Here is a 25115-nt window from a genome sequence, read left to right as displayed (position 1 = left end):
CGCAAAACTAGGTGGTACAGAAACAATTCGACGTTTCATATGCAAAGATGTTCCCGAAGTCTTATACTTGTGATTGTACAGCACCAACAGTGTACCTTCCCGGGCGTGGGCCACCGTTCCATCAGCGAGTAGCGTCGGCGGTGGGGGCTCGCGGCGGCGCGGTCTCTGCCGCTCACCGCTGACCCACATAGGACAGGTACTTATCCCAGAGAGCCGCGCGGCCGCAGGCTCAGTCCTACCACGGCCGCTCGCCAGTCAGGAAGGAAGGAAGGAAGGAAGAGCGACGGAAGCTACTGAACCAGCCACAGCAGAGCCGCCCAACCGCGCGCGGGCTCCACTCTCAGACTGCACACCACGATGTCCCGCACACACGGGCTGTCCGCTATGCGCCGGCCGTTGCTGCCGCTACTGTTGCTGATCGTCTGCTGTCTCACGTGCTCCGCGGGGAACACCGAGTTCGCCCAAGTTCCACAGGTAAGCAGCCACGAGGTCACATTGTTCTGCAGGAATTTTCTTGCCTGAAGATTCGTCCGGAAATAACGCGGTATCGTGTACACGCTACGTAACAATGGTTTCTCTGTGCGTTTTTCCAACATCGAGAACGTGTTCATGTGGAAGCATATTAAAGACACTCCCAGGTGAAACTGAAAGATCTTCCTCACAGAAAACAGTGAAAATTTCGTAGTTTGGTCTATGTGCCCACTTCTACATCAACACCTGTGCTCAACGTGTGGCATGTGAGAAAGGCGATTTTGTGTACCTGCAGTGTTCGTCGCCCATTCCTCTTCGATCCGTGTGTCGATAAGCCTTTGTGGAAGCACAAATTTCTTAACGCCTACCTTCATCATCATCAAATCATGATACAAACAACAAGATTTATATTCAGAATTACACGGATCATGGAGAATGCTTAACAGAACTTGTTCACAACGGCAACCAACGTTTGGTAACGAATATTTCAAGAACTGCAATATCTTGGATGAGAAATGTATTTGAAGCATCCGTTAGTGAACTGTACCGTAGCAGTGCGGCATGTCGGTGGCCCCTTCAATCAGTTTATATATACGGACATTTTGAGCAATGCCTTAAATGAAACTTCCTGGCAGATTAAAATTGTGTGCCGGACCGAGACTCGAACTGGGGACCTGTCAGGACGGGCGTGAGTCATGCTTAGGTAGCTCAGTTGGTAGAGCACTTGCCCGCGAAAGGCAAAGGTCCCGAGTTCGAGTCTCGGTCCGGCACACAGTTTTAAATGCCAGGAAATTTCATATCAGCGCACACTCCGCTGCGGAGTGAAAATCTCATTCTGGGAATGCCTTAAATATTTCTAACATGGACAGCGATCTGACTGGAAACAGTAAATCCTAACCGATCTTACTGACTGGCATCTGTCGATAAAATTGAGTTCATACACACAACCATGCGTTTGGGTTCTCCACAGTGTATGGAAATGGACGATACTCGTGCATCTCCTCTTTCCGTTAAAATAAGGATAAAATCAAACATACCAACATGCCTTCGGAAAAAAAATTCCAAGTTATGAGAATGCCCTGCCCATTATGTAGCACGCTCACCACTTGCTACACCTTACGGATGGTTAAAAAAATGTCACACAAAAATTTTTAAAGTGAATACCTAAAGCTGAATGTAGACTGCAGCACGCCGAATACAGCCAGGGTAGTGCGTTCAGTGTCATCCATTCTTAACCGGCGCACCAACAGCTAGGGGCGTCTACAGCTTACGGATGGTATGCCAAGCGTCCATTTGACTTTTTTATGGCCAGCCTTCTGTTTAGTTTGATGCAACCCGCCACGAATTCCTCTCCTGTCCCAACTTCATGTCAGAGTAATGTCTCAGAGTAGTGCTTGCACTTAAACTCAGAGAAAGAAGACCTTTTTCATTAATGTCAGCTGAATGCTGATACTACCTCGTCTATTCGCTGATCAGGCTAGTGCGCTCTAAGGCATAATGGAGCACGCACATTAAAATGTATGAATTAAATCCTTCCACTAAGTGTAAGCGCTCTGGTAGGTGACAGTGGTGACTCATTCGACTCACACTCGGGAGGACAGGTTTGAAATCACTACACAGTCATCAGGACTCTGGTTTTCTGTTTTCCTAAATCATTTAAAACAAATACTCTTAAGATTTCTTTAAAGAGGATATTGCTGAATTTTTGAAACGTCTCTAGCGGCCTCGTTATTGTCGACTGGAAGTTAAGCTCTAATTTCATTAATATAAATGGCATATAACACCGAAGTCAACGGGTTTTCCAAGAAACGCTCGTAACTCTTCATGTAAACTTGTTTAAAACTGCCAACGTAATTGGCTGTCTCATAACTCTGAAAGTATTTCCAAACTTTTGTTTATACGGCCTCGCCTGCTTACTTTTGCGTGAAGACTCTGATCCCTTATAATTGAAGCATTACCCATACTTCTTATACACCCTGTATATGCCAAATTAATTAAATGAATTAAAGCATAAAGTATGAACATTTGCCGGCCGGTGTGGCCGTGCGGTTCTAGGCGCTTCACTCTGGAACAGTGCGACTGCTACGGTCGCAGGTTCGAATACTGCCTTGGGCATGGATGTGTGTGATGTCCTTAGGTTAGTTAGGTTTAAGTAGTTCTAAGTTCTAGGGAACTGATGACCTGATGCTAAGTCCCGTAGTGCTCAGAGCCATTTGAACCATTTTTATGAACATTTCTCGAGTAAATAAACCTTCTACAAAGGCTAAAAGCAAAACGAGCAAGTAAGCGCTATTTATCCCTTCCTATTTTTAGCCTACTCATATTCGTGGTAGAGACCAGAGTCTTGTAAGCAACATAGTGACGCCGTCACTTACCGGGAACCGTTATACTGAAAACTTTCGGCATTTTTTTCAATACGTAGTACCGGTCTTGGTTAACGATCCATACCGTAACAGGCGAAGTGTGCGAAAACTGCTCGGATCCGGAAGTTTTCTTCACAAAAAACCGGTCTTTCGCCGCTGCCGCAATCAATCAGCGTCTATGTTTGTCCTCCGTTTGCAAGGTCATATTTCTGAATGCGGTTTGTCATATTTCTGAGTGCGGTTTGTCATGAGTTCTGATGCTGCGTACGTCATCACTTCGTGTTCAGGAGAAAAGATCGTTACGACCGCCAGTGGCCCGCCTACGTACCTTGTCCGTCAGCGAGTCTGACTGCAATGCGAAGGACCTGGAAGCAGTTCCCCACAGCGCCATACATTTTCCTTGATACAGGAACTAGAATAGGGTGAACTTAACCTCTTGACGCCAACTGAGGAGCTACTTGAATGAGAAATAGCTGTTCCAAGGTGTGTGAAGCTAGCAGCAGCCGGGAGGTCGGTGCACTGACCGCTTGTTCCTCCATACCGCACCCGAAAGACGCCACAAGGCAGACGATGTGGCATTGGCCGTTCAGCCTCACGTGGTCTTCAAGGTCTCATGGTGGCATTGTTGTATTTATTACATACAACTACCGTAAGAAACGAAACTAAGACAGTTATCGTCTAGAACATGGATGGGGAACTGGTGACCAGCGGAAAAAGTTCGTGGGCGGAGGGAGGCGCTCACATTGTGCTCCGCCAGAACACATTTGTGTACATCTCCGCCGACGCTCGGCTCACCTCAGATATACAGCTCATGGCGCAGACCAGTGAAAGTATTGCGTACTCCGCGCCTGTGCAGTGCCACTTCGCCGCCACTTGATCTGAACTACGAAGAGAAACATGTTACCAGTATGAGCGCGAAGTTATGGCCGTGTGCTCATAGGCGGGTAGAGAGTGGGGGAGACCGCTGTTTACTGGCGGCAACAGCTGATTATATTAAAAGGATGCGTAGAGACGTGTGGTAGAAATGTCACACGGAAGTTAAAGGGTCCTCATACATTTATTTTTACTATCAATACGTGAATATAATGACCGTCTGACGATGGGTATTGTTGTACTGTCTACTGTCTAATAGAAATATTGAACACTGTTGATGTCTACCAAAATATTCTCACCATTGTCAGTATGTACCGAGGTTGGAAGGGCAAGTGTTATCCGTTTGGAAATCGATCCATTCTGTCGTCTGCGTTTTTCCTGTTTGGCTTCTGTATAATACAGCCGACAAATATTAAGTTCAAGGGATTACGACTTTTGAACTTTTTAATATGAGCAAAGCAATTGTGGCTTAATTTATTTAGTGTTATTGAAACAACTCATGCCTATGGGATCGTTCAAACGCATTTTTGGACAAGTATTTAAAAATGCTAGCAAATATTGAATTTTGGTATGTTAATGTCCACTAACGTTCGTCCTCGGTGTGGGCAATGGCTTCTCGACTGCGGCGCCCTACGTCATTGCCATATTTTGTTTTTCTATTATTTCTCGCCGGCCGCTGAGGCCGAGCGATTCTAGGAGCTTCAGTCCGGAACCGCGCTGCTGCTGCGGTCGCAGGTTCGAATCCTGCCTTGGGCATGAATGTGTGTGATGTCCTTAGGTTAGTCAGGTTTACGTAGTTCTAAGTTCTAGGGGACTGATGACCACAGCAGTTAAGTCCCATAGTACTCAGGGCCATATGAACCATATATATAAACCATTTTATTCTTTCTCGTATGAACATCAGTAAATATGTCTTCTCCATTCTGCTCATATTAGAACATTACAACTGTTGGAATTACAAGGTAATTCATAATGAATTACCTGCAACTAGTTGTCTTTGTGCCAACGGCCTTGCCGCAGTGGTTAACACCGGTTCCCGTCAGATCAGGACTCGGATGGGTGACCATCCGGTCTGCCGAGCACTATTGGCAAGCGGGGTGCATTCAGCTCTTGTGAGGCAAACTGAGGAGCTGCTTGATTGAGAAGTAGCGGCTCCGGTCTCGTAAACTGACAAACTGCCGAGGGAGCGGTGTGCTGACAACACTCCACTCCATATCCCCATCCCGTGATGCCTGTGGGCTGAGGATGACACGGCGGCCGTTCGGTCCCGTTGGGCCTTCCAAGGCCTGTTCGGACGGAGCTTAGTTTTAGTTAAGTTGCCTTTGTAGCTGTTTAATTTGCCATGATATTTCATGACACCTGGCACCCCATCTTCAGATGTTTACGTTTATTTGTGTGACGTAAACATTTTTTCGTTACTAACGGCGTTGCAGAATTTTGCAACGGAACTTTAAGACAGCTACCGTAAAACTTAAGTATACAAAGAATGGAAATTTGGAAATTTGTGGTAAGATCTTATGGGACCAAACTGCTGAGGTCATCGGTCCCTAAGCTTACACACTACTTAATATAACTTAAACTAACTTACGCTAATGACAACACGCAAACCCATGCCCGAGGGAGGACTCGAACCTCCGACGGAGGGAGTCGCGCGTACCGTGACAAGGCGCCCCAGACCGCGCGTACAAAGAATGTTCACGACGCGTATATACATGAAAAAGATCTAAAAATGTGAACAAAGAATGCCAGGCGTCTTGAAATATCATGGAAAATTAAACGTCTATTAAAGCATCTGGTTGCAGTTGTTGTTGTTGTTGTTGTTGTTGTTGTGGTCTTTAGTCCTGAGACTGGTTTGATGCAGCTCTCCATGCTGCTCTATCCTATTCAAGCTTCTTCATCTCCCAGTAACTACTGCAACCTACATCCTTTCGAATCTGCTTAGTGTATTCATCTCTTGGTCTCCCTCTACGATTTTTACCCTCCATGCTGCCCTCCAGTACTAAATTGGTGATCCCTTGATGCCTCAGAACATGTCCTACCAACCGATCCCTTCTTCTAGTCAAGTTGTGCCACAAATTCCTCTTCTCCCCAATTCTATTCAATACCTCCTCATTAGTTATGTGATCTACCCATCTAATCTTCAGCATTCTTCTGTAGCACCACATTTCGAAAGCTTCTATTCTCATCTTGTCTAAACTATTTACTGTCCATGTTTCACTTCCATACATGGCCACACTCCATACAAATACTTTCAGAAACGACTTCCTGACACTTAAATCTATACTTGATGTTAACAAATTTCTCTTCTTGAGAACCGCTTTCCTTGCCATTGCCAGTCTACATTTTATATCCTCTCTGCTTCGACCATCATCAGTTATTTTGCTCCCCAAATAGTAAAACTGCTTTACTACTTTAAGTGCCTCATTTCCTAATCTAATTCCCTCAGCATCACCCGACTTAATTCGACTACATTCCATTATCCTCGTTTTGCTGGTTGCAATTAATTCATTATAAATTGCCTTTAGTTCTAACAGTTCTAGTGTTCTAATACGTCTACAACGGACAAGTCTTTATTAACGTTAAAATGAGAACGAACAGAAAAACAAAATACGACAAGTAATTAGAAGTACCTTTGATATTTTTGGGCATTGGCTTGTCGTTCGTGTGTTCGTAGATAGTAACACATTAAATTTCATACTCTATTAGGAAGCATTTATGAATATTTATCCAAAAATACTTTTGGTGACTGGACATACAAATTCCACTGTTGATTTTAAAAACTTTAAAAGACCCTAAATGTGTTTTGACGCATATTTTTTTTGGAGTGATTTGTCGGGAAAGGGGCGTTTTTCCTATCGGTACGTTACCCAATAAACATTAACGTCCCGGACGTTATAGTTATGCGCTAGGAGTGAAGCTGTCGCGTCACGCGACGAGGCGGCCCATGAGCTCAAATAAATATGTTAATCAGATCCGAGGGTCAACAAACGGTTGGCTAGGGCTGAACTATAAAAAAAAAAGCACGTGTAGCAAATGATATTGGATATTTTCTCGCTTTGTCCCCGGTTTCGTTTCAAACTAATTAAAATAGCACACATCTATTTTTAATATATTTCGAAATTGTTTCCATCGTTTGTAATACATGGAAACTGTTCACTAGCGAAAATTAATTAACAGTGATATTTTAATTTATATTACCCGCATCCAGTGTTCAACGTACCGTCAGTTCTCAAGGGAAAAGTAAATTCTGAACCACTTCAATCACATGTTAGCCCCTGTAGGCCAGTGTAAGTAGCTGGCTGCCTTTACGGGTAAGTTTTCAAAAGAGATCAGAAAGTAAGAGTCCCGCAATTGATTTTACAATTTATGTCTGGCACTAACTTTAATTTGTAGCCGTGGTGACCTAGAGGGTAGAGGCCTTGTTCCAGTCCCTCCAGAAAGACCCCAGGGGCCATCCGTCTGCTACGAAGTGAGTATTGGGGGTCTCTCCCGGGGATAAAAGGAGTTTGGGGAAGTGGAACCGCCACCCACCCTTCTTAGTGCCGCGGCGAAGTAAGGCTGCACTCTATCTGTAGTTCATCCAGTAATCTGGTCACGAGCTTGTGCGACACAATTGGCTCCTTAATTTCAGTCTGATTCATCTATGTAAAAAAAGGTTGATTCTTGGTCCGGATTCCACATTAAACTAGGCCCACTTGAATGGCTTCGAGAACTGTTTTACATATCGGAGGGAGCCAACAGGACAGCGGCTACAATAGTGATGTTATAATCATTGTATTTCTGGTGGTTTTACTAATTACTGGATAAACTACAATGACAAATTAGAAAGCAAGTAGTAAATAAGTAATTAATACTAAACGATTTACAGATTCTTAACTTAATGGCGCATTCCATTGCATGGAGAGGCACTGACTATACTAACGGACTACAAAAAGTAAGCATGTCGTCCCATCATTAGACCACTGTGCAACAGGAATGGCGGATTGGCAGAAGGGAGTAAATGTTCACAGTTTCCCTCAGACAGAGTTCTGTCCTGATACGGTTAATGGACTCATCAAGTGTAAGAGTGAACTGGCGCGCCATCTGGAAACGTCGTCCGTAGTTTTAGGTCATAGTTTAAGTACGTAGGGACAATATGATTCTTGTGGGCAAAACGTCTAAATTGTGCACCGATTCACTTTGAAATTCCGGCGACGATACTGGTGCTGATTCCGCATTTAACATTTGACGATGACACTATGCCTGCAGAACATTAGGACTTTGTTTTTATGAAACAGATCTGATGATGGTCATTAAAGACCGAAACCAGTAATCTGTTAAACAGAAAAGATTGTGACCATAGACGTAAATTAAAGGAAACTTAAATGGATTAAATACAATATTGCGTCCAGCCGCAGTGAGATGGTGCCAACAATTGACCAAGGCCGCACAGACGGGGTAACGCCGACCGTGGAGGAATGTCATCCTCACCACCCACAAACGCCAGCGTCCATGCAGCCGAACAACTGGTTCGCAGCAATCGCAGGTTCTCGAACGACGACGATGTTCACACAGTGGTTCTCGAATGACACTATGACCAAGGAGAGGATTTCTGTCGTTGCGGGATCGAATGATTGGCAGAACGTTCCGGCCGTTGTTTACAGAGACTTGGTAACTACACTGAAATAGTGTTGTGTAGCTGCGAAAATTTGAACTGTAGTGCGGAATTCAGTAAAAGCTACTTGACCTGCCGTAATGATGTGTAACTTACTTTCTGAAGTCCACTCACAGGTTCATCTTCATCCTGAAAAACATGGAAGTGACTCCAATGATTCATTACCTAGTACCATATGTAAGGAGACTAAGAAAACCTGTTGAAAGGAATGGATAGCATACTAAGCACATACTACGGCTTAAGAGTAAGTAAAGCTTAGACGAAATTCTCAAGTGTAGTAAAAAGGAGAATAACGGTTTTCTAAAAATCGAAATTGGAAACGGCACGTTACCGGAAGAAATAGAAGAACTCTCCTATCAAGGAAGTAGTGCTACACCGAAGAGCCGAAACAAGGACATCACAAGCAGAGCGGCACAGTAAAAGTAAGATTTATTCGGTAAGAGATCTGCAGATACCAGATCCTGATAGGGAAATGAAACACCGAAAGTGTACGTTCGGAGTACAGAACAGAAATGCGGATCATCGCAAATCCGGAGAAGAAAACAGTAGACACGTTTGAAATATGTGATGTTATAAATTAAGTGTATACAGAAATAAGACGCTTAGAAGGGACACGTTAGAGTGACGACTGCTACGCCTTGCGGGAATGGTTAACTTGGCGACTGAAGGAATAGCAGAGGACAAAAAAGGTAAGGATAGCCAATGACTAAAATATTCAAAACAGAAGTGTAGAAAATGTTGTGCACCAGTGACGCAATGATACAGGGATTAGAGCAAGATTCGAACTGGTGGACAGCACCAAAACTAACTAAAGGTTGATGATTTTTAAGGGAAGGTCAGAATCGCACAGTAACTACATTTCCGATTCACGTCAGTGTCACAATTTCTAGCATCATTTCAACAAAAATCTATCAGGGTCTTTTACGCAGGTTAAAGTATCAATGCCAAAATTTTCAGCTCACCGTGGCCCCTTGTTTTATTTTTGAAAGGGTCTTCGAATACTTGCATCTTAAGAGAAAGGGTTTGAGAAACGACAGGTCTTCCCGAGGCAGGTCTAGAAAGCTAACAGACAGAATGCGGATGAAAATGCTTCCATATCTTTTGAGACATGATAGAGTACATCCAAACAAAACTACTTAAAAATAGGCCAGTAACGTCTCGTCATTTCGGTAGACTCCGGAGGCTGTTGCTGTCTAGTTACAAATGTAACTAGATTTTATACTAGTTGCCTGCTTTTAAGGGACCTTGTGGCGGATGGTTTTTTTTTCTATTCATAATCTATGGTGACACCTTAAGATCATGTGTCTCTAATTTAAGCAGGTTTCCTACAGGTCAAACAAAACGAAGAATTTTTTTTTTTGGTCAAATATATCACAGGGTGGCCTATTCTCAATAGATGCACTTTCTTCTTGCTGAAGGTAATTGTTTTAATACCGTATCGGTAGTAAAAAGTACTCATCATTGTGACTGTTAGCGCCGATATTACAATTTATCAGGTACTTATAAATCTATATATACACACCTACACCCCGCGATCTTCTTTGTGGCGTGTAGAGGAGGGTAATTCTACTATATTTTCCCCCATCCCTGTTCCATTCACGAATGTTACTTGCGAAGAACGGCTGACGATGTTTCTCCCTAAGATCGCTAATTTCTCATATTTTCTAGTCGTGATCATTTCGGAAGACGTACGTGGAAGGAAGTAAGATGTTGCTGCACTCTTCTTACAACATACACACTCGTAGTTTCAACAGTAACCGTCTCCATGATTCGCAACGCCACTTTTGTAGCGTCCGCCACAGTTGTTTGTTGAGCTTCTACGTAACGATTTCGCGCCCACTAAACGACGTCGTGACGAATCGCGCCCTCCTCTGTTGATCTCTGTCTCTTCTATTAATTGGTAAAGGTCACGAGGCTGATGCACAATACTACACAATTTTTTAGTAAGTATTTTGGAGGACACTTCTTTCGTGGATGAATTATATTTCCTCAATGTCCTTCCAACGAATCTAGCCTGGCTTTTGCTTTTCCTATCATTTGTTTTATGTGGCCACTCCACTTTAGGTAGCTACGCGTGGTTACTTCCGAGTATTTTATAGTAGTTGTGGTTTCCAGTGATTTACCGCCAATAGTCTAATCGTAGAGTAGTTTTTTTTTTTTTTTTTTTTTTTTTTTTTTTGTCATCAGTCTACTGACTGGTTTGATGCGGCCCGCCACGAATTCCTTTCCTGTGCTAACCTCTTCATCTCAGAGTAGCACTTGCAACCTACGTCCTCAATTATTTGCTTGACGTATTCCAATCTCTGTCTTCCTCTACAGTTTTTGCCCTCTACAGCTCCCTCTAGTACCATGGAAGTCATTCCCTCATGTCTTAGCAGATGTCCTATCATCCTGTCCCTTCTCCTTTTCAGTGTTTACCACATATTCCTTTCCTCTCCGATTCTGCGTAGAACCTCCTCATTCCTTACCTTATCAGTCCACCTAATTTTCAACATTCGTCTATAGCACCACATCTCAAATGCTTAGATTCTCTTCTGTTCCGGTTTTACGCGCAGTATATTATATTTATTCACGCTCAGGATCAACTTCCAGTCCCTGCAAGAGTCATCGATCCTTAGCAGGTCTTCGTGAGCTGGCTGGTCTCCTTGCCTTGCAACCTTCCTGAGATACATCGTATGTGAATAGCCTTATACAGTGTCTTACGTTACGCACTAGATGATTAATGTGGAATGTAAACACTAATGGTCCAATAACAGTGCAGTCGGGTATTCTGGAATTTACCGCTACATCTGGCGACTTTGTACCTTTTAGAATGACGTCTTGAGTTACACCTGCTAGCAGTTTTAGGTCCAGTGAATACAGCTCAACATGGCTTGCACCCTGTCAATCAGCCTGTCGTCAGCCCTCAGACGCGCTACAGCTGATAAACGTTGAGAGAATGTGCTTTTTACAAGAGCACTAAAGGGCGTACTGGGCGTTGAGAGCCGAAATCAGCTATAAACAGCGGCCGAGTCCATCAATAGTTCACAATCTGGTTGGAGTTCAGCCACTGACTACACTTAAAAGCACAACTTTCAGCATCACATGAAGATGACGGCTGGGCGGGTCGTCAAAATATTGCGCATAAAATGGAAACAACCTCGGCTGAAAACCCAGAAGCACACCTTTAAGAAACTAATAGCTTTCGAACCTTACTTTCCTGTGTAAATCAGTTTCCTTTCGTACATTTTGTTGACATTCGAAGTTCGCAAAATCAGTTTGTTCCGCACCTTGTAGAGGCTTGAATATTGTTCTGGCCTTGGTCGTAGTTCATCAACGCAGTTGATTTCCAAACAGGCGTTCACAAAGCGATGTTTCAAGAGGCTACAACCCGGCCGCCGCGGCTAACACAATGCAGAGGACAACAGTGGTCGGGCCAGAAGAAAGTGCACGCTGGGACGCCTCGCGGGCGCGCTTCGTCGCGAACGCACTCTCGCGCTCTGTGACTTTATGATTACCACCCGCGGAGAAAGGGGCAGCGAAAGTGCGACTTTATGCAGGTTAAACGCGGCGAGACGCTGAAGAGCCTTATGTGCCTGCGCGCTGCAAGGGGCAAAAACGTCCATCGAGCTACGCAGAAGGATCTGCCGCACAACCTTCTCCTTCCTGGTAGCTCGCCAGATTTTTTTACTTCACGATGAGAAATTTAACGACTTCAGATGCCGTCTCCTCCACTATCATTTACGTTTCTCATGCATACTGCATACCCGAATTAAATACTGGAAATCAGTGCTGATGAAAGTACTTTCACCGGTCTTTCCTCGGCAGTTGGTAGTCACGTATTCACGGCGTAAAAAAGCGATACGGGCAATAACTGAAAATACTTAATATGCCAGCAAATTATGAAGACTAAGGAAAAAACTACATGAGTAACCTATGCTTCTGAGAATCGCGGGTGAGACATGATCAAGATTTAACAATTCAAGGAAACAATGACGGTACTCCCTTCAGTATTTGTAATAAAATGCTGTTGCTAAGATTGTAGAGTAGGCAACTTGAGGTAACAGTACGGACCAAAACAAGAAAAAATCAAAATTGGCTCTAAAATGCAACAGCTAAGGGCACTTGTTAAGTAGAAGAGAGAGTTCACATCATCCAAGATGAGCAGGTGCTTATAGTTCTTAATATATGCATTCTAGAGTACAATTCCTGGGCAGTTTTTCCTTGTTTTGGTCCATACTATCACCTCTGAAAGGTGCATACGCTACACTCTTAGCAACACAAGTACCACCATAAGTTTACCACTATCAGACGTATCGCAACGATTTTCGCTTTCAACTTTCCACTTTCTGGCCCAGGGTCATTAATACATTTACCCTTCTTCATCATCCCTGAAAATCTGTAACATCATCACGGAGTCACCCCGTGTATATGTGTACATGGTAATACGTCTAGCTCCAACCCGTACACACTACAGTACCATATAAATGTCGGACGAGAAACTAACTGTAAAATTTTATAAAACTGTGAGACATTATGTCGATGAAGGACTTGTTGTGTTGGCAGAAGAGCCAACACCGTGTTACTAGTGGAGGCTGAAATGCACGCAAAATGGCTCTGAGCACTATGGGACGTAACATCTGTGGTCATCAGTCCCCCAGAACTTAGAACTAATTAAACCTAACTAACCTAAGGACATCACACAACACCCAGCCATCACGAGGCAGAGAAAATCCCTGACCCCGCCGGGAATCGAACCCGGGAACCCGGGCGTGGGAAGCGAGAACGCTACCGCACGACCACGAGATGCGGGCTGAAACGCACGCTTTTTAGCTCACGCAGGCTGACGTGAGGAGGGAAGAACTATACTGACGTGAGGTCTGGAACATGACGAGGAATTAGCATTCAGAAAGCGAACGTAATTAGTTTGCTACTTAACTTTAATCCATTAACGATGAACGTCGCTCTTGACGGTACATGATTCACAATATTATCTGTTCAGATTATAGTAAATGAATATGGCGCCTTGCTAGGTCGTAGCAAATGACGCAGTTGAAGACTATGCTAAACTGTCGTCTCTCCAAATGAGAACGTATGTAGACAGTGAACCATCGCTAGCAAAGTCGGCTGGACAACTGGGGCGAGTGCTAGGGAGTCTCTAGACTAGACCTGCCGTGTGACGGCGCTCGGTCTACAATCACTGATAGTGGCGACACGCGGGTCCGACGTATACTAACGGACCGCGGCCGATTTAAAGGCTACCACCTAGCAAGTGTGGTGTCTGGCGGTGACACCACAGAACATGAGCAATGAAGGCAACAGCAGAATGATGATACGATGAATTTAATCTTTGTGAAACTGTGTCAAATTAAAGTTAATGAGCCATCCAGAAATAGTTTAGCTAAAACGTGTAGACTATTTCTAAGATTAATACATATCAAACATAATATCTAACTTTAAGTGCTGTACATCTGTACTAATTTACGAAGTTACCCCTCTACAGAAAGAGATAGTGTAATAGTCGAAAGAATAACAGTTTTACTTTGAAGCCAGTGTTGCAAAGCATATCGTGCAATCATCAAAAGCATTTTCTCCTATAAACAGTCGGTGGAAGTCTGCGACTGTAAAAACAAAGGGGTTTGTTCATAAAAATAAATGTCTCCTACCAACCACGATTTTGTTTTTATTTTTATTTTGCACGACGCGTTTCGGGAAATGATTCCTATTGTCAATTGCGTTTTTCTGTGTGATATGTCATTCATTCGTAATGTTTTCGATGTGTAAGGTGCTGCAGAGTTTTGTCATCTTTAATGTATCGGAACACCGTAGTTTTTAATTAATGATCGATGTTTGTAGAAACTTAACAACGAAATTGGAAAGCTTCTCTACTGACGGTATTCTGTCGGTCACCTTGTGCAGGAACTCACACGGATTAAATATCACACACAATTTTCGGTGCGGATTACACAATGAAAACAGAAAACCTACTTAAATAAACAGATATTTTTACATGTAGTCAACAGAGTAAACGATATAGGGTGTCTATTCATTATAATATTCTTTCGTAGAGAGTATTACATTAATAATCTGGGCCCTTATTTGCTTGTGTACATTCACAATAGTAACAATTTCTGTGTGTCATTATTTTCATTTAAGTATACTATCTAAGTATCTGAAGAAATTCATTGATTATTTTCCAGTTTTTCGTTTAGCGTTTCACCTTCATATTTGTTGTATTGAGAATGTTTCCTCAATTCCTGCAGTTGATCCACTTCATGACCTGTGGCGTACTTTGACATTTTTCCCTTATAAACCACTAAGCAGGGAACTTACTGCTCAAAACCGAAAAAAGCAATTATACAAGAGGGACCTACTAAACAGAACAGCACTGAATATGCAGATAGAAGCAGGAATCCATCGAACCCTTATTGTATGACGGTAGGAAAGCATTTCCAAGACTTAGTCGATAAGGAGAATTTTAACATTAACTGGCTTTTCCGTCGGTGTTCGGCAGAATATGGTAGTATTAAAAAGGAAAATGCTTTCTATTGTTCTGCAAAATTATATTACTTTGGTCGCTAACTGACTTTCAGGTTCGCAGTCCATCTTCAGGTGGCAACTGAACTTCGCAAACACCGAAACACAGTGACCAACTTGCACAGATACTATTTGTACTGAAGATACGAAAATGACAATGTGTCTACATAAGAAAATATTACAGAAATTACAAAGACTAAAAAACGTGGGTAAACGAAGTTTCATGTGGAGATACATACAACAATTGGTGAGAAATAAAATGAACTTACAGTTGGAATCTAGTATTTGTAACGAAAAATTAGTTTAACAATGGCGACAATGGAAATTTAAAACTAGGCTATTTTCGCAGTAAACTATATTTTCCTTTGGTCGAATTTTGTCCCTTTGGAGTTAAACAGTCTGCCCGTCTAAGAGCTCAGTTTGGTTATTTCGTTTGGATCTCAGAAGTCTGCAGTTTGCTATAAAGTTCATTTCAAATGTTCAAATATTAAAAAGGAAAACACTTTCTAATGTTCTGCAGAGTTATATTTACCTGGTCACGAACCTGCTTTCGGCTCCTCAGGCCATCTACAGGTGACATCTGAATGTCGCAAACACAAATAAACACGATGAGTAACTTACTCAGATTTATTTGTACTCAAGATAGGAAAATGACAGTATTTATATAGGAAACGTTTACAAGAGTTACACTAACTAAAAGACCGGGGTAAGCGAAGTTCTTTCGCGGATATACATCCAACAAATGGTGAGAAGTAAAATGAACTTACAGTCTGAATCCAGTATTTATAAGGAAAACCCAGTTTAAGAAGGAAGGAAATAGAAATCGATCCTGACCGTTTAAAAATAAGCTGACATTCTGTATCATGTGTTCGACGATTTCCATTATTTCCAGCAGGCTCATCTTTTTGCTTTTTTTCGACAGAATGTAAAACACATTCTACTACATACAAAAATGTCTTTGTAATTTATTATTTACGTACCTTTGCTACATTCATTGCATACTTTGCACAGAAAAATGTGTGTGATGCTCAACATTTGAGTTCTTGCACACGTGGACCACAAGAAAACGGTAATAAGTAGTTCTTTCCAAATTTCGTTGTTTACTCTGTATAAAGATCGATCGTTACTTAAAAATTGCGTTTGTTTTTATACATTACAATGAATACGACAGAACATGGGAGCACCTCACCAATCAAGAGCATGACACACAGAAAAACGCAATTGATACCTGGAGTCAATTCCTGTAACGCACCATGTAAAATATAAATACAAACGAATCAAACGTTACCCGAAAAAGTTTTTGTAAATAAATCTTTTATATAAAACATGACACACTGAGTTATGGAACTAAACGACAAATTGCAACAATTGTTCGGAGAAAAATAAAAAGAGAACAATACAGTAAATTTTGGTGACATGTTTCAAGGCCAATACTAGAAGTGTCTCAAGTATAATTTCATAATTCAACTACATGATATTAAACTAGTAAGCGAAAAAACAACTGTAATTATAGAAAGTAACATTATAGGGTAAATGAAATATCAGTAGCTGAAATCAAGTAAAACTGGAGGCATATAAGTAGGAAAGATAATTTACAAACTAAACTGGATGTTTTATTTGCAGCGTTTGCAGTTAGAAGCGGAGATTACGGGAATTGTATCTGTTCATTCAGTACTAATTTGGGGCAAATAGCGATGTTTTATTGATTTCCATTATTTCATTATAGTTTCTCTACCTCCGTTTGCGTATGTTTTGTAGGATTTCATGTTGTACCTAGTAACTTTAGGCAGGTGGACTGGAAAAATAGTCTCCGTTTCTATGTACCGAACCTTAATGGTTTTCCTTCAAGAGAGTGAATATTGCCCTGCCAAAGTTAACAGTGTTTTGTTTAAAGGTTCAGTATCGCAAACGTCTAACGCCCCAATCATAGCCCTTCTTTCGTATACAGAGCGAGGTGGCGCAGTCGTTAACACACAGGACTCGCACAGAGAAGGGAGGGAGTGTGCGGCTTCAACACCCCACTCCCCTCCGACCGGCCATCCACATTTAGAGTTTCGTGATTTCCCTAAATCGCTTAAGACAAATGCTGGGATGGTTCCTTCAGAAGGGCATGGCCCATTTCCTTTTTCATCTTTCCGTGACCCGACAGGACATAAAACATGAGAACATTAGCCCTTCTGTTTACTTGCCCCCCCCCCCCCCCCTTTTTAATTTTTTGTACTTTTTTTTAAATTTTTGTTTTTAGGAAGCGGTGTCAGTTTTCTCACTCAGAGTAGCACTTGCACCTACCTCCTCAATTATTTGGTGGATGTATTCCAGTCTCTGTCTTCCTGGCCAGTTTTTACACTCTACAACTCCTTCTAGTACCATGTAAGTTATTCCCTAACGTCTTAACAGATGTGCTACCATCTCGTCCCTTCTTGGCAGCGTTCTTCGCCGATTGTACGGAGAACCTCTTCATTTCTTGACAGTCTACCTAATTTTCGACATCGTTGCAAAGCACTAGCTGTCGAAAGCTTAGATTCTCTTTTCTTCCGGTTTTCCCACACTTCATGGTTCAGCAGCATACAGTGCTGGGCAGCAAACTAACAGTCTCAGAAATTTCCTCCTCAAATTAAGGTTCAAAATGGTTCAAATGGCTCTGAGCACTATGGGACTTAACGTCTATGGTCATCAGTCCCCCAGAACTTAGAACTACTTAAACCTAACTAACCTAAGGACAGTACACAACACCCAGTCATCACGAGGCAGAGAAAATCCGTGACCCCGCCGGAAATCGAACCCGGGAACCCGGGCGTGGGAAGCGAGATCAAATTAAGGCCTATGTTGGATACTAGCAGACTACTACTGAGTAAGAGTGTCCTCTTGAGCTGTGCTGGTCTGTCTGCGACGCACTTGCATCGTTCCTCAGGTGTTATTTTGCTTTCAAGGTAGCAGAATTTCTGGACTTCGTCTTTCGCTGTCGCCAATTTTTATGTTAAATTTTTTTGCAAATCTCATTCCTGCCATAGAGTGTTTCTTCGTTTTACTCTCAGTCCACCTTGCATTACTAACGAAGAAATGTCGTTGCAATGGCGATAGCTTTTTCTTTTCTGTGTAAGACACCGTTCATACCTATGACAACTTGGGTTCATTGCCTCTCGCACCCTCCACCACCGCCCCCCCCCCCCCCCCCCACTCTCGCCTTTTCCTTTTCAGAAAAACATTGCCATCTGATAGCTGACAGACCCAGGCAGAGAGGCAGTGCAGTGTGCGGCTAGCCGCTGCCGCTGGCGTCGCCTGACGCGGCCCCTGCGTCGCTGCCTTGTGTCGGGTCAAGGGCAGCCGCGGCGTCGGCCGCCAGTGGCCACACCCGCACGCACAAGGACGGACCACGCCCAGCACCTCCTGGCCGCCTCTCATTCATTATGCCGCGCCGAGCCGGCCGCACGGTGTCATTAGTCGTCTGCTCAAGGGCGCCTCTCTGGTATGAACATCCGCGATGGACGCACCCCCGTGACGTCTGTACGATAGGCTCCTAGTTGCCCTTGCCACTTGTCATGTCTGCGTCGTCGGTTTCACTTAGGAGCCTGTCACTGTGAATTCTTTTTTGCTCCGTCTGTGACCGTTCTCGCCAGGTAGTAGGCGGCAGTGGCTCCGTTCTGCTGTTCTCTTGTGCTATGCGGCCACTTGAAGTACATACAAATAAATCAGTTACTTGAAGGGCTAACGCATTCGTGTGTGTGTGTGTGTGTGTGTGTGCATATGTGTGGTTTGAGGTTTTCGGGCGCTAAACAGCGTGGTCATCAGCGCCCAAACGCATAGAAACAGTAACACATGCGATGAAGGGACGAAGACGGACAGCGAACAAGGAGAACGGCTAAAAGACACAGACCTGACGCAGTTCCAAATCCTCACATACAGAGGCAAAACAAGAGGAGAAGAAACGCACTAAAAAGGAAACACAAGGAAAAGAGAACAGAATTCGAAGTGAAACAAGAAGGTAATCGTGACTGGCTGACCTCTTACCTAAAGCCTGGGTGAGCCAGTCACCCAGCAGCACATTAAAATCCTCTCCCTCTAATACGAGGCAACAAATTGGACAGGACACAAAACCGTAAGACCATAACCACAGTCGTTGCGTCGTCTTGCAAAATAGAGGGCAAATCCGGTGGCGAGGAAACCGCCACCCTCTGGTCAGAGAATAAAAGACAGTCAAGTAAAATGTGGCGGACAGTAATCTGGACGCCACAAGCACTGCAGATTGGGGGGTCCTCCCGCCGGAGTAAAAAACCATGCGTTAAGGGACTGTGCCCGATGCGGAGGCGAGTGAGAACCTCATCCCGCCTGCATGACTGGTAGGACGTACGCCATGGACGCGTGAGGCCTTGACCAGACGCAGCTTATTTTCACCGACTGCCAGCCTCTCCTCTTCCCATTGACGCATAACACGAAAACGCAAAAGGGAGGTAACAGCATGGAGGGGGACGGCACATTCAACAACGTGAGGGAGGGAACATGCATCTTTGGCAGCCACATCCGCCAGTTCGTTTCCCCTAATACCCACGTGCCCCGGCACCCAGCAGAAAGAAACCTCCTTCCCCTGCCGCAGCAGGTGGAGTAGGGCATCATGGATGTTCTGGACGACCGTATCCGCTGGGTACAAGTGTTGCATGGTCTGAAGGTCACTCAGGGAGTCAGAACAGATGAGAAACTTAAGACTGGGAACACATCTCATCTGCTCCAATGCCCGCAAGATCGCAAACAATTCGGCATCAATGATGGTAAACGCCGCAGGAAGCCGTAACTTGACGACTCGATCAGGGAAAACAACAGCACAACCAATAGAGTCTCCCTGTTTAGAGCCATCCGTAAATACTGGTACATGGTCGGGATGCTGGTTTAAACGCATTCGAGAAGACGCCCGAGTCACACTCGTGTACTGGCGTAACCACTGCCCGAGTGAGCCTCGGGCGCCGGATCGAAAGAGTACGCCAAACACAAAATGAATCACTCACAAGAGCAGAATCACTTCCATCGTTATTGCCGGAATCACTTGGAAACACTGCCAGCGTACGCTTCTTTAGAGGTCTAACGATGTCACTGTCACTGTAATCGTCCTCAGAACCAAAAAGCGTTCATTCACATACATTCGTAATAACCGAACCTTCATTCTCAGAAGGGACATGTCAATAACCATCGCCACAAACGTACCAACGTATTTCACGTTCGTTAATTTCCTTCAGTTTTCAGAATAGGGTCATCTCTAAAGGTAGGAGGAAGTCGAAAATAGTAACTATATGAAGTATCGAAATACATAAGCAAATAGTTCATGAAGGCAGTGAAGTTTGATGCACTAACTACTGGTGTAATGAAATGGAAAAGTTACTTAAAATGTATGGCATCTACAGACAGCGTGCGGAAAACAAGAGGTATCGAGATCCGTCCTTAACGGATGGCACGCGAAACACGAATAAACTTGGGATACGTCCGCACTTCTATGATTCTCAGTTTACTGAGGTAAAAATTCGCAATTTTTTCTTTGTGAAACACTTCAAAGTTAAGCTTTATTGAAATTTTATGAAATATGAAGTGAAAATTAGGCACCCACCATAACAACGCGAAAACAAAACAAAATACGTGTTGTATAGAGGAGTTTCCCAAATAGGCTCTTGCGGGATAGTTACAAGATCAGTCAATAGTTGCATGTCTCCTGTTTCGTAGACAGAAGACTTTAAATGTCAATCTGCAGTATGTTTGTAACTGACTCTTCCGCATTGGGATAAAAATTTCTATAATACAGACATCAGGCCAAAGGATTTCGCCATAGAACTTCCCGAGGTGACAGACTGCTGAAAAAAAAAAATCAGTGGCAACCGAAGGAGTAACTCAGATATGTACAAGCAGAAGACACGTACTTATGTAACTGACAACTGGACTAAAATACTTTAAGTAAAGATCACAGCTCAGTATTTTCTGAAATTATCTTTTTTTGAGACCTGAAAGGCAAACAAAAACCTACAGTTGTTTCGTTGCAGACCATTAGCGATGTTTTCTCTCAATAAAACAAAAGACGCTCTCTATTAATAGTATTGTCGGATTTATATATCTGTAACAATTATTGTAAAGCAACTATCCAAATGAATAAAACTCTAGATGGTGATTTTGAAAATAGCTACGAACTGCAGGAAACGATCTCTGAGACGATAAGGAGATGTAGGAAGAGGATGAAGAGTAGGTGGAGGAGGGGGAGAAGGAGAGTGGCTGACAGTGAGGAACAATAAGCTGTAACTGCTGAAGCTAACTATCCGGCCATGGCGTTCCCGATGCCGGTCACTCCAGCGGGATGAAATAGCCGTGACCTGCCTTCGAACTGCGGACTGTCCCTAACACACGGCTTCAAGAGCTCCCATACGATAGTCTGAGAGGGGGCTAGACCTGAGGAAATGAAGTATCTTCCCTGTTCTGGAAGACAAACGGTGACATAAGTAGTGGTAAAAGTGTTAGTGTTATAAACCAGCGTAATACTGACTTTTAAATCATTTTGTTCAAAGAAAAACACCTCCCCAGTCTGTGATGCCTGTGACATACATTTTAAAAAAAATGGTTCAAATGGCGCTGAGCAATATGGGACTTAACTTCTAAGGTCATCAGTCCCCTAGAACTTAGAACTACTGAAACCTAACTAACCTAAGGACATCACACACATCCATGCCCGAGGCAGGATTCGAACCTGCGACCGTAGCGGTCGCGCGGTTCCAGACTGTAGCGCCCAGAAACGCTCGGCCACCCGGCCGGCCATACATTTCACTGTATGTCATAACAAATGAGTGCTTTTTATATTCTGACGAGTGGCTGAAAGCAAATTTGATTGAGGAACTGCTCTCTGTTTCAACTGCTGACAGAACGAGTGTGGTAACGCTGTCAAAATTTTGTTAAGTGTCTGCACCCTGGCCTAAACTTGAGACGAGATTGCGATTTGTAGAGTGGCTGTCTCATCTCTTTCTTCCAGAGGGTGAACTAGCAGCTGTTATTTATTTTAATTCCTTCCAATGCTTTTCACTTTTTGCTCCAAGTTTTAGATCTCGCTGAATACCATTAGACAAGAAGTTCGAAATGGTTGCCACAGGCCTCTAAACGCGTGAGAACGCGACTCAGCTGCGACTAATGTGTATGTTCAAATGTGCCAAGCTGCAACCAAATGGCGTCATAGGCAGCATGAATGCGTTCTTCCGGTGTCTGCTCGACCCGGATGCGCCTCACCTACATGACTTCTTTCAAATACCGCCCAAAGGTATAAATCAAACGGATTGAGATCTGGCAACTGGGCAGGCCGTGCCACTGGATCACCTCGTGCGATCTAGCTGCTGGGGTAGATGCTGCCGAAAAGCTTCTTGACTTAAATGCGAAAGCAAGCTAGACTGTCGTAGTACTCACACGACCCTTTGTACAAGCAAGAGGCAGGATCACGCACAATAAGTGCACATATATCTCGGCTGGACTGGTCAAACGAGACAGTCACCAATAATCCACACCCAGACATTTTACACTAGCAAATACATCTGGACGCAGCTAGCTGCCTTACAGTTTGTGGTGGGGGTCGTTTTGTGTACCACTGTCATTTTCCCTTTTTTCTGTTCCAGTCACAAATGGTTTGCAAGAAGAACGATTGCTGCAAAGGCTCCATGTGGGCTCTGATATCTGATTTTATTTTCACAATCTCTTAGCAAGATATAGGTAGGAGGAAACAACGTATTGGTTGACCTTTCAAGTAATGTACACACTCCGAATTTTAACAGCAGGCCATACCGTGAAGCAGAACGCCTCATGCAGCATCTGCCACAGCAGTCGACTGGTTGGCTGGTTTGGAGTGAAAGGGACTAAACTGAGAGGTCAACAGTCCATTCTTCAGTTAAGTGGCAAACCAGGAATGTTCGTCAAAGGAAAGAAGCGAAAGGCAAATCCTGCAAACCATAACTGTAAGTAACACAAAAAGAAACAGATATAAAAGCCCAGAAAAAGTCAGCACAGACAAGTCATTAAAAGATCAGGAAAGGCAAGGCATTAAAACCAAGAAATGAAAAAGAATAATGAGAAAAAAAGGTGGAAAGCGTAGAGCCCAGGCTGGGCGACTGAGCAAGGGCCGATAACGGTCCCGTGGGGGAAGAGAGGAAGGGGCGGTTGAGGAGAAGGGTGGCTCACCAACACCTCAGACGGTCAATGACGTCGAAAAGGCCTACCTTACAGGGATGAATAGAAACCACCTTCTCAGTTAAAAGTAACACCAGGTCAGCCAAGTTGGCATCGTCTGCTAGAACCAGAGGCAGCATGTCAGGAAGATTAAGATTCCATCTCAAAGCAGTCAAATTAGGGCAGTCTATTAGTAAGTGAGCCATCGTCAGTCAGGCTCTGCATCAGAAGTGAGTGGGATCCTCACGTCGAAGGGTGTGGCCAGGGATCAGCAAAGTGTGGCGAATGCGGAGTCGACAGAGGACGGTGGATTCCCTGAGACAAGCATGCAGGGAAGATTGCCATGTGGTCGTGGTCTTCTCAGTTGTCCTCAGCTTGTTTGAGGGGGATCAGGGGAGACCATTCTGAGTTCCGATCTTGCAGCAACTGATGATGTATAAATGACCGAAGGTACGGTTCTGGAACCCCCATTTCTAGAATCGGCATTCTGGTTGTCAGCTTGGCCAAAAAGTCAGCTTGTTCATTTCCCAAAATACCAACATGTCCAAACGAAAACTACTGACCATCCGGCTTGATGGATCATCTCCGTGACGCTTTTGCACTTAATGAATGGACTTGTAACTAAATATGTTGCTGCTCTTTGAATTGTGTCTGTTTTCTCTCTCAGTCCAACCTGGTGTGATTCCTAGTATAACAGCCACTACTCAACTATCGATGCTGAATTGATCTGGTAATTCGCTGGCACCTTACCATGAGGATCGTCCATAGCACTCAGGTGGGTGTTGCGAATGTTGACAATATCTAATTACTGGCCACATCCTTCAGCTCTTGACGTCGGTGATACGACGGGAGCAAGTTTATCCACCTCCGCACGGGTATAGACTGGGAGACTCAAACGTTCATAACGGGAGACAGGGACAAAGAATCCAGTCAATTTTTTTAAGTGCTTTATCTGAAAACTACCTTGAGCGGTTAAACAGAGAACCGACTCGTGGCGATAACATATTAGACCTTCTGGTGGCAAACAGACCCGAACTATTTGAAACAGTTAAAGCAGAACAGGGAATCAGCGATCATAAAGCGGTTACTGCATCGATGATTTCAGCCGTAAATAGAAATATTAAAAAAGGTAGGAAGATTTTTCTGTTTAGCAAAAGTGACAAAAAGCAAATTACAGAATACCTGACGGCTCAACACAAAAGTTTTGTCTCAAGTAAAGATAGTGTTGAGGATCAATGGACAAAGTTCAAAACCATCGTAAAATATGTGTTAGATGAGTGTGTGCCAAGCAAGATCAAAAGAAGTGGAAAAGAGCCACCGTGGTACAACAACCGAGTTAGAAAACTGCTGCGGAAGCAAAGGGAACTTCACAGCAAACATAAACATAGCCAAAGCCTTGCAGACAAACAAAAATTGCGCGAAGCGAAATGTAGTGTGGGGAGGGCTATGCGAGAGGCGTTCAATGAATTCGAAAGTAAAGTTCTATGTACTGACTTGGCAGAAAATCCTAAGAAATTTTGGTTTTATGTCAAAGCGGTAGGTGGATCAAAACAAAATGTCCAGACACTCTGTGACCAAAATGGTACTGAAACAGAGGATGACAGACTGAAGGCCGAAATACTAAACGTCTTTTTCCAAAGCTGTATCACAGAGGAAGACTGCGCTGTAGTTCCTTCTCTAGATTGTCGCACAGATGACAAAATGGTAGATATCGAAATAGACGACTGAGGGATAGAGAAACAATTAAAATCGCTCAAAAGAGGAAAGGCCGCTGGACCTGATGGGGTACCAGTTCGATTTTACAGAGAGTACGCGAAGGAACTTGCCCCCTTCTTGCAGCTGTGTACCGTAGGTCTCTAGAAGAGGGTAGCGTTCCAAAGGATTGGAAAAGGGCACAGGTCATCCCCGTTTTCAAGAAGGGTCGTCGAACAGATGTGCAGAACTTTAGACCTATATCTCTAACGTCGATCAGTTGTAGAATTTTGGAACACGTATTATGTTCAAGTATAATGATTTTTCTGGAGACTAGAAATCTAATCTGTAGAAATCAGCATGGGTTTCGAAAAAGA

General features: G+C 43.6%; 1 protein-coding gene across 1 annotated transcript in view; it reads left to right on the top strand.

Moving 5' to 3' along the window:
* Positions 1 to 245: 245 nt before the first annotated feature.
* The window catches only part of LOC126484282 (proteoglycan 4), a 300519-nt gene continuing 275649 nt past the window's right edge, over positions 246 to 25115 (top strand). Inside the window, exon 1 of the mRNA XM_050107709.1 lies at positions 246 to 474. Coding sequence (XP_049963666.1) covers positions 358 to 474 — 117 coding nt within the window. The 5' untranslated portion in view covers positions 246 to 357. The remainder of the gene's footprint in view (positions 475 to 25115) is intronic.

This window comes from Schistocerca serialis, chromosome 6 (assembly GCF_023864345.2).
Source record: "Schistocerca serialis cubense isolate TAMUIC-IGC-003099 chromosome 6, iqSchSeri2.2, whole genome shotgun sequence".
NCBI lineage: Eukaryota > Metazoa > Arthropoda > Insecta > Orthoptera > Acrididae > Schistocerca > Schistocerca serialis.
The sequence above is the reverse complement of the archived record's forward strand: the minus strand, read 5'-3'. Positions and strand labels throughout refer to the sequence as shown.